The 15,952-nt window shown below is 43.9% G+C and overlaps 1 protein-coding gene across 3 annotated transcripts in view; it reads right to left on the bottom strand.

Moving 5' to 3' along the window:
* Positions 1–6,858: 6,858 nt before the first annotated feature.
* dennd1b (DENN/MADD domain containing 1B) overlaps positions 6,859–15,952 on the bottom strand; it is a 393,500-nt gene continuing 384,406 nt past the window's right edge. For all 3 annotated transcript variants that reach the window (XM_038794858.1, XM_038794860.1, XM_038794861.1), the window contains 2 exons: positions 11,347–11,563; positions 6,859–10,864 (listed from right to left, as the gene is read on the bottom strand). In XM_038794858.1, coding sequence (XP_038650786.1) covers positions 10,316–10,864; positions 11,347–11,563 — 766 coding nt within the window. In that variant the 3' untranslated portion in view covers positions 6,859–10,315. The remainder of the gene's footprint in view (positions 10,865–11,346; positions 11,564–15,952) is intronic.

The raw sequence follows: 15,952 nt of genomic DNA, 5'->3' as shown, positions 1-15,952 counted from the left end.
CCTGAACACTGGCACCCTCCTGCGAAGTCAAATCTGTGCTCCTGACCTCTATACTCTCAATCTCCCGTACCCCAAAACTACAATCCAGGTTCCCATGCCCCTGCTGAATTAGTTTAAACCCCCCCAAAGAGCACTAACAAATCTCCCCCCCAGGATATTGGTGCCCCTCAGGTTCAGATGTAGACCATCCTGTCTATAGAGGTCCCACCTTCCCCAGAAAGAGCCCCAGTTATCCAGGAATCTGAATCCTTCCCGCCTGCACCATCGTTGACTTTTTGAACTTTGTGGGTTTTTTTTAGTCCTTGTATCCAGATTGAAGCCTGATGAATGTAAGAAGTTTATGTGGTGCTTTCCCAGTCAAAATCTTGCAAAGGAATTGTACTCTGGCCATCTCTTCACTGCTCTAGATGAACTTAGTCATATATTGGGTTTGTTTATCTCCATGCCAATGTGTTTGTTATAAAAGACAGGTCTCTTAAAATATTCTCTCAGACTCCATTTCACCAGCTGCTTCCACAAGAGACCTCATTTCCGGTGATTTCAAGAGCATAATCCAAAGGCATTCATGAAGATTACTGCTCTGAATCCGCATCATACATCAAATGCATTTCTTCCATCTTTTAGAGGGTGAGGTGAGGTCAAATATAAATAAGCAACTTGGTTTCATTAACAGTATGGGCCTTAACTTCCACAGAGTGACAATCAGAATCAGATCGCCCTTAGCCAAGCTGTTCCAGTACAGTTACAACATTGACATCTACCCAGCAAGGTGGAAAATTTCCCAGATATGTCCTGCACAAAAAGGACAAATCCAACCCAGCCAATTACTGCCCAATCAGTAATATTGGGGAGATACTGCACTATCCAGAAAGGCCAGGGCCATTCAGCTCCTGACTTCATTACAGCCTTGGCTTCATCATGGGAAAAAAGAGCTTAACTCTGGAGGTGAGGTGAGAGTGACTGTCCTTGACATCAAGGCAGCAATTGATCAAGTATGGCATCAAGGAGACATAGCAAAACTGTAATCAATGGAAATGAGGGTTAAAACTCACCACTGGTTGGATTCAAACCTGGCACAAAGGAAGATGGTTGTGATTATTGTAAGTCAGTCATCTCTGCTCCAAGACATCACAGCAGGAGTTCCTCAGGGTAGTAACCTAGGCACAACCATTTTTTTGCTGCTTCATCAATGATCGTCCTTCCTTCCACCATCAGGTCAGAAGTGCAGATGTTTGCAGGCGACTGCACAATGTTCAGCACCATTCACGACTCCTCAGATACTGAAGCAGTCCATGCAGGGCCGGCTCAAGGTACCGGCAACTCGGGCAGTCGCCCGGGGCGCCATGTGCTAGGGGCGCCGCGTAAAAGACTCGGGTCCCACGCATGCGCAGTTGGGCCGGTGCCAACCAGCGCATGCGCGGTGGCCGCCCTCCCTCAGGCCGCCCCGCACAAACATGGCGGATGGATCCAGGCTCGCCGGTGGTCACTCCGGCCCCCTCCGGCCCCCCCCCCCCTTGGGCCCCCTCCGCCCCCCCCTCCCCTCTGGCCCCCCCTCCCCTCCGGCCCCCCGGGCCCCCTCCCTCCGGCCCCTCCCCCCCTCCGGCCCCGCCCCCCCACCGGCCCCTCTGGCCCCTCCCCCCGGCCCCGCCCCCCCGAAGGGCGCCAGCAACCCTAGGGCCGGCGCTGAGTCCATGTCTAAAATGCAGCAAGACTCGAATAATAATCTGGCTTGGGCAGACAGGTGGCAAGTAACATGTGTGCCACACAAGTGCCAGACTATGACCATTTCCAATAAGAGAGAATTAAACCATTGCTCCTTGACATTCAATGGCATTACCATCACCAAATCCCCCAATATCAACATCCTGGGGGGTTACCATTGACTAGAACAGGACTAGCCATATACTGTAGTTGCAAGAGCAGGTCAGAGGCTAGGAATTCTGTGATGAGTAACTCACCACCTGACAAAGCCTGTCCCAATCTACAGGGTACAAGTCAGGAGTGTGATTGAATATTTTCCTGGATTAGTGCAGCTTCAACAACACTCGAGATCCACACCATTCAGGGTAAAGCCACCCGTTTGATTCACACCCTGTCCAGAAACATTCAGTCCCTCCACCACCAACGCACAGTAGCAGCAATATGCATCATTTACAAGATGCACTGTAGGAACTCACCAAGGCTCATTAGACAGCACCTTCCAAACCCACGACCACTACCATCAAGAAGAACAAAGACATGACATGGGAACACTGCCACCTGGAAATTCCCTCCAAGTCACTCACGATCCTGACATGGAAATTATATTCCCATTCTTTCACTGCTGCTGGGTCAAAATCCTGGAACTCCCGAACAGCACAGTAGATATATCTACACCACATGGGCTGCATTGGTTCAAGAAGGCAGCTCAGCACCACCTTCATAAGGGTAATTAGGGATGGGCAACGGCCACATCTCTTGAATGATTAAAAATATATACCACTTTATTTTCATTCCTGGAATTCCAGCCAATCTCTTCTCAGCCGGCTTCAGTCTGCGTAGGGCTGCACACTCCGGAGGTCTTCAGTCAAGGACTGCAGAGTCGGAGGTAGGGAAGCCACACCCTCTTTTTACAACACAAGCTGACATAAACAGGTCCAGCAACTTTCAGAAGCCATGGGGAAGGTATGCTTGTCGTGTAAGTTGGCATGATTGGGTGGGGGTTTGAAAGGGGGCAATTCCTGAGTGCATCTTAGGCATCCAGAAGTATTAACAGCACGGCAATCCATTTCCTAATATTCATTATACCATCTAAATAGCGGATTTTCCAATTTGTCTCTTCTCATAGGCATAACTCACAAGTCAGCAATCTTTCAAATTACTGGTACTCAGACCACAATCAGCCTTTTGCCAGGGAAGACCAAAACTTGGGGTGGGATTCTCCATCGGCTGATGCCGATATCGCGAAATGCAATGGGCGGAGAGTCGGTTCTGACGCCAAAATCACAGCAGTGCTGATTTGTCGTCAAATTGCAATTCTCCATCACCTAGGCAACGGCGTCAATGCATTCTGGAACGCATGTACAATAAACAATCTTTGCACATCATTAGAGGATCTGACCCGATATTCTCTGGGGCCTCCGCGACGCTCTGCCTTCGATGGGCCGCGTTCCGAACAGTGCGGTTCACTTGTGGTTTTAAAAATCGCGAAACTGGTGTTTAGGCTGATGAGGGAGAGAGAGGAGATAGGACACAGAGAGAAGCGACTGTGGACACCTTCATCCTGGGGCATACGCCGACTTCTGACATGGTCGATACGCGCACCCCCCACCGGCTGGGGTTTGGCCCCTGGATTACTGGGGTTATCCGTTGCGGTCATGGCTGATGATTCTGAGTCTTCCACATTACATAGAACATACAGTGCAGAAGGAGGCCATTTGGCCCATCGAGTCTGCACCGACCCACTTAAGCCCTCACTTCCATCCTATCCCCCTAATCCAATAACCCCATCTAACCTTTTTGAACAGCAAGGGCAATTTATCATGGCCAATGCACCTAACCTGCACGTCTTTGAAATGTGGGAGGAAACCGGAGCACCTGGAGGAAACCCACGCAGACATGGGCGAACGTGTAGACTCCACACAGACAGTGACCCAGCGGGAAACCGAACCTGGGACCCTGGTGCTGTGAAGCCACAGTGCTAACCAATATGTACCGTGCTGCCCATTGCGTAGCAGAGGGGCGATGTGTTGGAAGCGGAGCAACATCAGGCCTCGTCTGACGACCGAAGATGCGGGAGAGGGGGAGGATGGACAGGACATAGGGCCCAGGCAAAGGAGGCCGCACGACGTGTGCGCCATGGCCAAAATGCATGGAACGCTCAGATCGTCTCCAGGTTCACCTACTGGGTGGAGTGGTGGGGACTGGCCAGGGGCACGGACCCTGCATTCTAACCCTACACTCTTTCACTACCCACCCCACCGCCTGCAACTCCCTCAGTGATACATACCTGCCACATTGTGGGATGGGGGCCCTGGGTTGTCAGTAGCAGTGGGTCTGGTCCATGGGATGGAGGATGATGACAACCAGCTCTGTGATGAGCTCTGGTGCTCCACATCATATGACCAGATCTGACTTCTGCCCATGCAGCACTTTCCATCGTTCACCTGGGTGATCCCTGCATGCAAGTTGGCCATTCCATCACATGGTCTCATCGGATCCCTGGGATGACGGTGGTGGGAACGGTCGGGGGGGGGGGGGGGGAGGGCAAGGCCACCCACAACGTTCGCCTATTCCCTCCCCGCATTCCCTCTCTGGCCAGCACAGATCAGAGCACCCCTTACAACCATCTGACAGAGCACCGAGACTGGTTGTAAGTGTGAACAGGTGTTTAATTTGAACAAATATATACAGATACATGACCTAGCCCCTGTAACTAAACTCTGCCCAGCACCTGTGCCAGCTGAACTGATGTCTAACTTTCTGGACTTACAGGCCCTAACTCTATGTCTAGGTGGATCTCCAGATGGTACAACAGGAGTGGAGGTGGCCTGCTGTGATTCCCGTCCTGTGACCTGCACCCCCGTTGGCGGGTGTCTTCTGGGGCAACCTGGCTGTTGCTTGGGTGTCCCAGGTGGCATGGTGCTGCCCTTTTCCGCCCGCTGCCCATCAGATGCGCCATGGACGGGTGGAGGGAGGGTGCCGGAACACCAAAGCACCCTCTCCTGGGCCTCAGCCCACACCTGCACAGGCTGATCCATAGCCAAATCCATTGCCCCCAATGCCTCCATCATGGACGCCACCTGTTTGGTGTTGGCCTGAGTGGCACACATGGCTGGCACCACTTCCTGCTCCTGCATAAGTTTGGACTCGTCCAACTGCACCAGCAGGTGAATGTTCGTCGACAACCCCTCATGTAGTCCCTGGCACTGCGGCTGCATCTCCATGATCGATGCGAATGTCCGTTCCAGAAGCCCTGGATGGCAGCTAGTCTCCAGGGTCGGCCTGCCCTCTGACCGTCCACCCCCTCAGGTGTTCCTACTTCCACCTGCTGTATCGGATTAGCTGTGTGGTGAGGACCAGATAGTGTCCCTGGAGCTTCTTCACTCAAGTGCCCAACCAAAGTGAGAATCTCTGGGATGGTGGATGGTGTTGGAGACAGCAGTGACAGAAAGTCAGTGTCATCCTCAGACTCTTGCCCCGGGGTGTCCTGCATCTCGGGCTGAGGGCTGGTGTCTGAGCTGCTCTCCTCATCGCTGCTCGGCTCACAGAAGGGCTTTGCCTGTGGCACTGGCTGGGGGCAATGTACACCAGATGGACCTGCCCTATCGCCAGCACCTCCTGCAAAACAAGACACATGATCAGACCGCTAGCTGGGGCATGGTGGGGGTGAGCATGTCTGTGGGAGTGGTGTGTGTGTGGTGTGGGGCGAGGGTTGTGTGCGGGTGGAGTTGGGGGATTGACACGTATCATGGGGAACCGCATCTAAGTGGGGTCTCTTCCTCCCCCGCGACTGATCACCACCCTGGTGACCTCCCATTCCGCTGGGCCGCCGGCCACATCCACGGCCTTCTGCTGTACTATGGTTATGGGCCGCACGTCCGGTGGACCCCCGCCCTGGTCGTGGGCGGCCTTCTCCTAGGTGGGGGAGGGGGGTGGGTGCAAACAGAAAACAACAGTGTTAGACAGTCTGACGCATGCAGCCCAGGGGGTGAGTAGCTTTTGGCCTCAGTGGCCATGGCAGCCGATATGGGTGCCGACATGTGGTGCAGGTTGGGGGCTCTGCCGCCCTCCGGGTTGGGAGGGTAGGGTTACGGTAGTGTGGGACGGGAGTTGGTGCCAGAGCCACAGTGCTACGCTCCCTGGCCGCACTGAGGAGATCATGCAGTCTTTTTTGGCATTGCTGGCTGGTCTGAACAGTGTTGCCCACGTGCTGACCGCCTCCGCTACCTGTGCCCAGGCACGGCGAATGGTAGTGGCTGGTAGCCTGCGTCCCGGGCCAGGGTAGAGCGTCATCCACCTCTCCTCTACGGTATCCAGGAGGGTCTTGAGCTCTGAAACGTGGGGCCATATGTCTTGCTGCTATCATGTTAGGTGTTTGTGGGGAGTGGAGTGTGCATATGCGCTGCAGCTTGTCAGCCTCCTGAGTGTCAATCGCAAAATCGGCGAATCTGGCACAATTTTGCTTTGGAATTGATTGTTCTAGGTGGCACCAGTGCTAGTCCCTCAACATTCGCAGAATCGGTCCAGGTGTGGCACCGGTTTTGCTGTCATGGAACTCCACAAATTCTGTGTCGGCATCAACACTTAGTCTCAGAAAGAGAGAATCCCGCCCTTGATTGCTGATCCCTCCATAAACTCTGCACATCAAGGATTAGTTCGGCAAGCTGCCAATCAAAGCTATATCTCAAATGGGAAACCACCTTCTTGGCTTGGAAGCCATGGCAGCTTCGTTAGTTAAATAGCAACAGACGCTCGTGGGCATAATCAATGGAAGCCATTCTTGTATTGAAGTGCAAACATGTTTGGAAAGTTGTGGACAAATTCCCGATTATCTCAACTTGACATACATGTGAGAGTACACCATTCTGAGAAAGCTGGCATTCTAACTAATCTACCTAAACAACATTCCAGATTGCTTCTCCTCCCTGGAATTAACTCTCTACGAATACAATCTAACTTCACTGATTTTATAGTGAAGATGAATTACTGTTCTAAACTAAATTGATGAGCTGGTTTTGCACTTAGGTGCACACATTTCCAATACTAATAATCGCCCTTCTGATTGAATTCCATTACCAAAGAATTCATAGCATTGGTCCCATTAGCTGTAACACCAAAATATTTGCAAATATTTCAAAGAAACAGGTTGAACAAAACTTCGGAACATAAAATTGAAACTTTATTGTTTGGCAAAGGCAAAGCACAGCTCTGCAAAGCCTGAAGACTAACTTCATTTCGCCAATTTTGTACAGTTTCTCTCAATATTATACAGCAGACTGGAGTACCATTAAAAGAACAGATTCACCTAAGACACCAAGTATCACAACTGGGGTGACCAAATATACCCGCTGTGGTGAAATCGTCACTGAGTTTCATTTTAAACAGATATATTCTGAATTGGTACAGTGCTCACACACCTTTCATAAAAATGCTTAGTTAAAAAAAAAGTAATTTATTCTCCAACAGCCTAATCTATAGTTTGTACATGAAAACTTGGGCAATGTGCAATCAACTGAAAGGCTGGAAGTCCAACTTTCTTGCAGTACATTGTTGAATCACACGGGGAGGTAACTCCATTAATAGGATAAGATGCTGTGAAATAAAACTTTTACTGTCTTCATCTGCGTAAAAATGGATGGCCTCTCCAAATAAGCCTCCCTAAGGAATGCTGAAACAAAAATTTGCACCAATAGCAGTTCTACAGATGATTTGTCTTAACAGTGACTTGGTACTTTAAAAGCCAAATTAATGGCTTTTTCATTCAACTTTGAAAACAAACAAAAGTAGACAAGTTGTACAAAAGAAAGCCAGACTCAGCCAGGATATACAGTTAAACCGCATTAATACAGAACGGAATCTAAGCAACAAACTCAAATGTTATTTACAACATTTGGACAGGTGAGGACAACTTGGATAATAGTTGACTTAGTTTTTGTAGATTTATGGATAAGTATTCATTGGATGTTTAAATGAACAATTAGATAAACATTTGCATAAATTAGACATGCAAGTAATTTATAGGATGAACTGTATGTGTACATTTTTAAGAGTTGGACAACAATAGTAATGGGTAACATTTAAAAATTAGCACCTAAAAGCAACACATGCTTAAGACATAGGTTGTTCTACCTTGTAACAACATATCACAGTGGGAAAAAGTGCACTCAAAATGACGAAAGTGATACAAACTAGAGAACTTAAAATTCAAGAGTTGTTGCAAAAACACGGTGGATTATTGATAAAACACCGAAGGTATAGATGAGGAAAGAAAAACAATAATAAAAGGGAAAACAAATTGCACAGCAACCTTTATTCAAAATGGACTCGTCATCGACATGGCGCAAGTTTCAATGGTTAACTCAATGTACAAGCAATTTAGGTGCTTCTTTGTACCTCAGATTAAACTTTATTATTTAAAAAAAATCTTGGTGCAAAAATCAAACTCAAAAGCACCATCTTGCATAGAAACAATTTGTCAATAGACACATTGCACAAAGTTGTACTTAAAAAAAAAAGTAATGTCTTCTGGGAACTGAAAAGGCTGCATTTTAAATTATTTTCAATATCCAAACCAAAGACAGCAATAAGAGTAGGTTGGGTTGATAAGAGAGCATTTAAAAACTCAGATCTGTTTGAGTTTTTGGGAAGTCTGAGGTATATCAAATAGGATTATCCTGATGATTTTCTGTTTTGATATACAGCCTATATAATGTGACAACAATATTGCATTTTGATATGTTAGTGCGTGTGCCATCTCTTCATGCACATTGCATTCTTAGTTTCGGATCAATATGTTATTATGCCCAAGATAAAATTCCGTACCAATTATTTGTTTCCATTAAGGCACTTGTTCCAGCCTTTGCCACAGCGATGTTTCAAGTATTTTAATTGCCTAAAAACATTAGAAATATTTATATCTATATATATTTCTGACTGATTAACAGAGTCCTTTAATAACACCCAGTTAAGAGAAACAAATTAGGACAGAGGAACACAGAAAGGTAAACGGCACGCCCCAGTAACAGAGTGCAAGACGGTGTCTGATTGAAAATAATCATCAAGTAACCAAATGTTATCTACAGATTTAAAAGTATTAAACATTAGTGTAGCACGTTACTGGAATCATCTGGTTCCTGTATGTTGCCATCCATCCTGACACTTATTTATCCTGTTTATACACATTGAGGTACCATCAATAAAACAGGAGTACCAACAGCATGTTCTTCTTCCTCTTATATCGGTGTTAGTTGCCATTTACATTACACCAGTCCTATTACAGTCACATTCTAAAAACACAGCAATATTTCACTATTAACATTTACAGCATTTGTGCACATTTGTTCAATACAAAAAACACTTTACACTAAGAATACACAGAAAATTGATAACACTTAAAATCCATACCAAAACGTTAACAACTGTAATTTTATTGTAGGCCAGAACTCCTAACTGACGTTTCAAGAAATCCAAATGCATGCCGTGTCAAAACTGTTATGTTGCTAAAATATAACTCAAGAGAGGTTCAAGTGAGCCATCATTTATGGTTTTGAGGAAATAAACACAATTTAACTTATTTTGGGAAGACATGGATTGAATACTCATTGGTACCAACAGATTGCTGATTAAATAAAATGCAGCTTTATCTCCGTAGGAGATTTTTCGTCTCTCCATTTACTAACCACAGTTTGTATTGTCATTCCTGATAATTATTGCCAAATGAACGGATTTCAAGCATTTTCAGGTTTACACTTTTTAAGCACTAAAGTATGTTATGCCGTAACACTTCTAAACAGCAGTGTGACAAAATTCAGAAAGATGCTACATGATAATTTCAGAAGACTATGATTTCTGTAGGTTTTAAGGCAGTACCTTTGATTATTTGGCATTAATTTACTGCATATTTCATTTAAAACATGAAAAACATAGATAGATGTGAGTGGGGTGTTGATAGGCAACTTGCAAATATATTGATTTGAAATGTAAGGAATTGCAGAGAGGAATGACCAGTGTTCCTTCCCCAAATGCTTGCAAACACAAAGAATTCCACCTCATCCACTTGACACAATATAAATTTATGAATATATTTTATATATAGCATGCAGTAATTTAAAAATCCCAAGGCATTTGCCTTGTTAGCCTGATTTGGTTTAAATGATGCAGGGAAATCTCATCGACTCTGAAAGAAAATCGCAGTTTCCCATTGTAATGTCAAAACGCCAGTTTGCTTGTTGTCTCAAATTTAAAATTAATAATCTTTCAGCTGACTACAGCTTAAACTGAAAGTGTCTGCTGCATGCATACATTCCCGATTACTGGCTTGTCAAAACGCTACCTTGCAACAATCTGTAGTCAAATGTTTAGCCTAAGTGTATAAATCAGAAATGATTTTACTAGTCTATTTTAGCAGTGTGTTAAAGGTTAAATTTGAGACTAAATTCTGTATTTGACTTTGCATAATATCTACAAAGCAGTGCATCTTTACTTAAATCAGCATTTCAAAAATGATCATGGAATCCCTCCCCCTTCTTGCAATCTCACACTCAATCTTTCAGTTTCTTAAATAGCTATTTGAATCGATCCCAGCTTGAATATTACTGCACTTTCACACTTAATTCTAAGTGTTGGTAGAGGAAGCATCAATACTGGAAACAAGATGACTGGTTTCAAATCCGGAACATAAACAGTCAATCTCTTGGAGTAAGTCTATTTCACATGTGGGCTTTTTGAATTCAGCCTCAACATCTTCTTTCTCCCAAGGGATTAAAACTGATGAGTATTTTGTTGCATTTTGACACTGCGCTTCGTCGGTACCTTCTTCACTGGTTAGTGTTCGTTTTGGCTCCTTTAGTTTCGCTGAAATTTTGTTCTCCTGCTTTGATTCTTGGTTGGTAGCAATTTTTGCCACTGAAGTTTTAAAAGATGAGTCACAATTGAGCTTGGGAAAAGTTGTCAACTCGTCAACAAACACACTGGAGTTGTCATATGATGGTGCTTCAAAGGTAACTGGACGTTCAGTTAAATTACAGAATGATTTTCTGGGAGACGGGGGAAGGGGCTTTCTATGGACAACAGTGTCATCTTGTCCCAGGTGCCAACTCAGGTGATCACTGTATCGTTTATCAAATTCAGCCAGGTTTCCCTCACTTGGAGTATTGAACTTGTTCTAACAAAATAAGAGACATATTCAGCACAAGATCTCCCAAAGTTACAATGGCAAATAAAAGAATAATATCTTGTCAAGTGTGAAAGACAGTTAAATCTGATATGGAATCTCCTGTACAAAACAGCTATTTTGTAACAGTATTTAACATTTTCTAATCCTCAAGATTTAAACTAGGCTTTTGACTTTTTGTCATTATTTCTAAATTAGTTCTCAACAGGAAAGGATGAGAGTCATAAAGCAGATGTCTCCAGTGATTACACCAGTGGCATTCCTTGGTCATGCATAAAGTGTACATATGAAATGATTAAGAAATAAAACAGTTGATTCCCACAAACTACCTGAATTAAAGTGAGGAACGTCAGGGGAAGCCTGACTGAAACCTTGCTTGATGATATTTTGAATTAAAATATCGAGTGAGCTTGAGATTCACATTGTTTTTGATATTTTAACTTAATCTTAGAAGCATAATGCAGAGTACTAACCACAACTTTATAACTGATATCATCCATTGATTTGAAAAAATCCAAGCTTTTTGCACCACACATCTTTCCTTGATCTGAACTGTGCGTACTGAGGGTATCAAGGATCTCTCCCAACAGGTCCATCTGACCAGGAGATTGTGACTCCAGTTCAGTCTGCTCAGAATCATCACTGTCATCAATATAGGCACATACTTCTCCACTGTCTTCAGAAGATACCCTAAAAAAAATGAATACAGCTTAGATCTGTAAGATGGAAGGCATGCATATTCTGCTCGTCATACATAAATAAAAGCAGTCATTTATGAAACCACTGAAAAGGTTAATTGAAAGCTGAAACTTACAAAAATTGTGTGACGCACTTCAAAACTATAAAGTATGATGGATAATTTATGCATATGAGCAGAAAAGTTAAATGACGCACAGATCAAATAACTTAAACTACTTTTCTTAGTTACTGTATCTCTGAGGTAAGAACAAGATAGTTGCACGCAAATCTAGGAACTGCAAACATGAAATTCAAGTACTTGTAAGCATTAAAGCACATTTACATATTTTAAAAAGTATGTTAGAAATGGAATGGGTCATTGCTAATGAGAAACATCGGGAGGTCTTGTGACACAGTGGGGAGCATTCCGGCCTCTATCCCAGAAGCTCCAGGGTTGAGCCCCACTCCAGGCCCTGGAAGGTATGATCAGAATGTGGTCAAAAGGGCGATTATCAAGCTGCAAGTCCTTCCAATAAGTTATGACAGGTGGTAAGGGCCGGACAATCTTCTGGTTAACCATGCTTGCTGCAGAGTGGTGTCTCACAAGCTCCAGCCACTGGCAACATGTTCTGGAAAAACTAGCCAAAGGAACAGGCAAAATAATGTGCTTCATCTGCCTTATGTGCCATTAGGCATGGGCATGAACCAAGGAGGGAAGGAACAGAAATCTATACTGCATACAAGTATTTGTGTTAAATTCGCAAAAACGTAATTTACTATTTTTCCCCCATATACATGCAGGCTGATATGAACATTCACACTGCTAGTCAATGTGCTGATTTACCAACACCATCCAGCCCCAGGGTGGGTTTTCCAGAGGTAGGATTAGCAGCCAAAAGGTCTAACTGCCCACAAAGATTATTCAATTAAGAGCAAATAATGGCAGATTAAGATCTAATATCAGAGGCTGACTGCAGCCGGAGCCCCCCACCCCCCCCCCCCCCCCCCCCCCCCCGCCTCCACCACAAGTGGGGGACTCGGCCAACTGCCTGAAGACATCCTTCTGCTCTGAAGATGACCTGACAGCAAGCCTGAATGTTTGGATTGTTAGAGATTGAAGGAAGCCCAGAATATTTCACTGGGAAGAAGGTGCAAGATGTTTACACTTGCAGGCAATGGTAACAACCCCTAAGTTAATAGTGGACAGAATGCGAGTCTCCAAAATCCCACTGAGTGTTGAGAATGTCAAATTGTCAACAGTTGTGTTTTAAACAGTCTATTTACTTGCAAAGTAAAAGATTGTGGTCTCAAGGATACCAAAACAGCATTTCTACTTAAATACAAGGCCCTTGTGATTCACACTGCCACAGAGATGTGCTTTGAGAGGGGAAGAGTCCAAGATATTGCTGAAAACACACAGACAAGGTTTGTCTGTCAAGATCAAAGATAGAGAGAACAGCTATAGCCAGCAAGGTGCTGTGGTTCACCATGCAAGAATGATGATGGGAACTAACACGCGCATTGAAAAGACTGATTTCACAATGAATTAATAGGAGGCTGTAGGAATCATCTAGCTTTCGCTGGAGGATGAACCTCCAACAACAAAAAACTCACTGTAAAACTGTTGTGAGATTAAACGTTCTCAGGCTGCAGAAGAAAAAGAACAGGAGTAAAACAGCAGGAGCTAGGAATCAGCTTACACATGGTTCAGGAGGAATTGAATTTCTATTTAAAGGACAAAGTATACCTGTGAAGTCAGTTTTCAGTTGTGCAAAAAGAAAAAGAGGAACATTTTGTTTTGTGGCTTAAAGCATAAGTTTCCTACAAAAATATTGTTTAGCCAATATTGTGTTTAGTCTTTTGTTGCAGTAAGAATATAAAATCTTGCTATGTCATCCTTTTAGCTATTAACTGGAAATTCAAATTTATTTTTAAAAGTTATCAGTCTCATAAAACAGATGATAGCTCTGGCTGCTTGCTGCTCTGTGGGATGGTTTCCCCACAATGGTGGCCTGGTTGCTGAGGCCATTTTCCAGTTTACAATTTTTAAAAGGTGGAAAGAAAACAACTCAAAGTGGAGTTGACACTTACATACAAACAAAAGAATTAGGAGCAGCCACTTGGCCCCTTTGCCTGCTCTGCCATTCAACCATGGTGACTCTGCCTCGATACTTTGAATTTATCTGATTTTACCTAAGTGCCCTGTTCTAACCTATTTAATGTAGTTCTAGCATTTTTCCTCTGACAGATGTTAAGCTAACTGGTTTCCAGTTTCCTCCTTTCTGTCTCCCTCCCTTTTTCAATATTTAATTTTGGACAAATTAAAGGGTTTGCATCAACTAGCCACTTCTTTTAAGATCCATCAGGACCCAGAGACTTGTCAACCCACAGTTCCAACAATTTTGCTAACTACCACCTCCCTGTTGAGTGTACGTTTCTTGAGTTCCTGCCTCTCTTTGATTTACAACTAATATCTAGGATGCTACTTGTATCCTCCATTTTGAAGACCGATACAAAATATCAATTTAATTCATCTGCCGTCTCCATATTTGCCATTAGAAGCTCCACAGACTCACCTTCTGTAAGACCAATGCTCGCTCTACCAACTCTTTTGTTTAAATACCTATAGAAACTCTTATTACCTGTCTTTACTTCTGCACAGATTTCTTTCACACTTAATCTGTTAGTCATTCTTTGTTGTTTTTAATATTCTATCCAATCTTCTAACCTGCCATCCATCTTTGCACAATTATGCACTTCAGGATGATACTATCTTTAACTGTGGATGGTGGGTCCAACCCTTGGAATTTTTCTTTCTCATTGGAATATATCTATTCTGTGCATGCTGAAATATCCCATGAAAGCTATTATCCTATCCCTCAACCTAAATTGCCTGTTCACACTCGCTAGCTCTGTTTTCATGCCCTCATAATTGCCATTAATTAAGCTCAAAATACTAGTCTTTGACCCACTCTTCTCTCCCTCCAACTGAATATAAAATCCAATCATATTATGATCACTGTGACCAAGGGGTTCCTTCACTATGAGGTCATTAATAAACCCTATCTCATTGCACAATGATTCCACTAGAGGACATCCCCCACCTCGCCCTTTCCATACTTTCTCGGATTTGCTGATCCATTCGGAATTCTAAATTTCTACATCCTCATTTGACGTGCTTATCAGACGTTACAGCTTCGAAGCAATGGTAAAAATGACAAAACAAGGTGATCATGCAATTCATCCAAATAAGAGAACAGTTAAACTCCACCCATCAGAGTAACTGCTGGAAATTATTTTGTCCTTTGCTGTGGAGTGTTAAATATACATGTTAGGAAAAAAAAGGCAGCATTAAGAGATTTATATTTGTATTGGTAAGCTTTAGAAATAAAGGATAGTTTTAACTAATAATAATAATTTTTAGTGTCACAAGTAGGCTTACATTAACCAAAGAGAAAATGCTGGAAAATCTCAGCAGGTCTGGAAGTATCTATAGGGTGAGAAAAGAGCTAACTTTTTGAGTCCAAATTACCCTTTATCAAAGCCCTTTCTCACTTTTGACAAAGGGTCATCATGGACTCGAAACATTAGCTCTTTTCTCTCCCTACAGATGCTGCCAGACCTGCTGAGATTTTCCAGCATTTCCTCTTTGGTTTCAGATTCCAGTATCCGCAGTAATTTGCTTTTATCCTAGGCTTACATTAACACTGCAATGAAGTTACTGTGAAAAGCCCCTAGTCGCCATATTCCAGAGCCTGTTTGGGTACACTGAGGGAGAATTCAGAATGTCCAATTCACCTAACAGCACATCTTTCAGAACTTGTTGGAGGAAACCGGAGCACCCGGAGGAAACCCACGCAGACACAGGGAGAACGTGCAGACTCCACACAGACAGTGACCCAAGCCGGGAATCGAACCCGGGACCCTGGAGCTCTGAAACAACAGTGCTACCCCACTGTGTTACCGTGCTGCAATTATAATTCAAATAATTGAATTATTTTTAATTCAATGTTTCTGTGCCAGAAAGGTAAAACTTATAGTTAGATTTACGCTGGTCATAAGTGTTTGTACGTGTGGGGGTTGGTTTCAATTCCAACTGTGATTCTATAATGCTTAGAAAGGGATACAGCGTGAAGAATAAATAAACCAACAGTGGTTTCCTAGCAACTGAGGTCTTGTAAGGGGGAAGTTTTTATTTTTTAGTTTAGCTGAATTTGATTGCAGTTGGAGATAGATAAAAAGAGCGAAGGCAGCTCTCGCAGCTCTGCTAGAAGCAGTTTGTTTTACAAGGCTAAAAGAACACCTCTCTCAGCCTTTCTAGAAGAAAAAACATACCAAAAACATAGAATAATGATTAAGAAAACAGATGCGAGTTAAGGAAACTAGAGAACTGAGGTAAAT

Source organism: Scyliorhinus canicula, chromosome 4 (assembly GCF_902713615.1).
Source record: "Scyliorhinus canicula chromosome 4, sScyCan1.1, whole genome shotgun sequence".
NCBI classification, from domain to species: Eukaryota; Metazoa; Chordata; class Chondrichthyes; order Carcharhiniformes; family Scyliorhinidae; genus Scyliorhinus; species Scyliorhinus canicula.
This window is presented reverse-complemented; position numbering and strand designations above follow the sequence as displayed.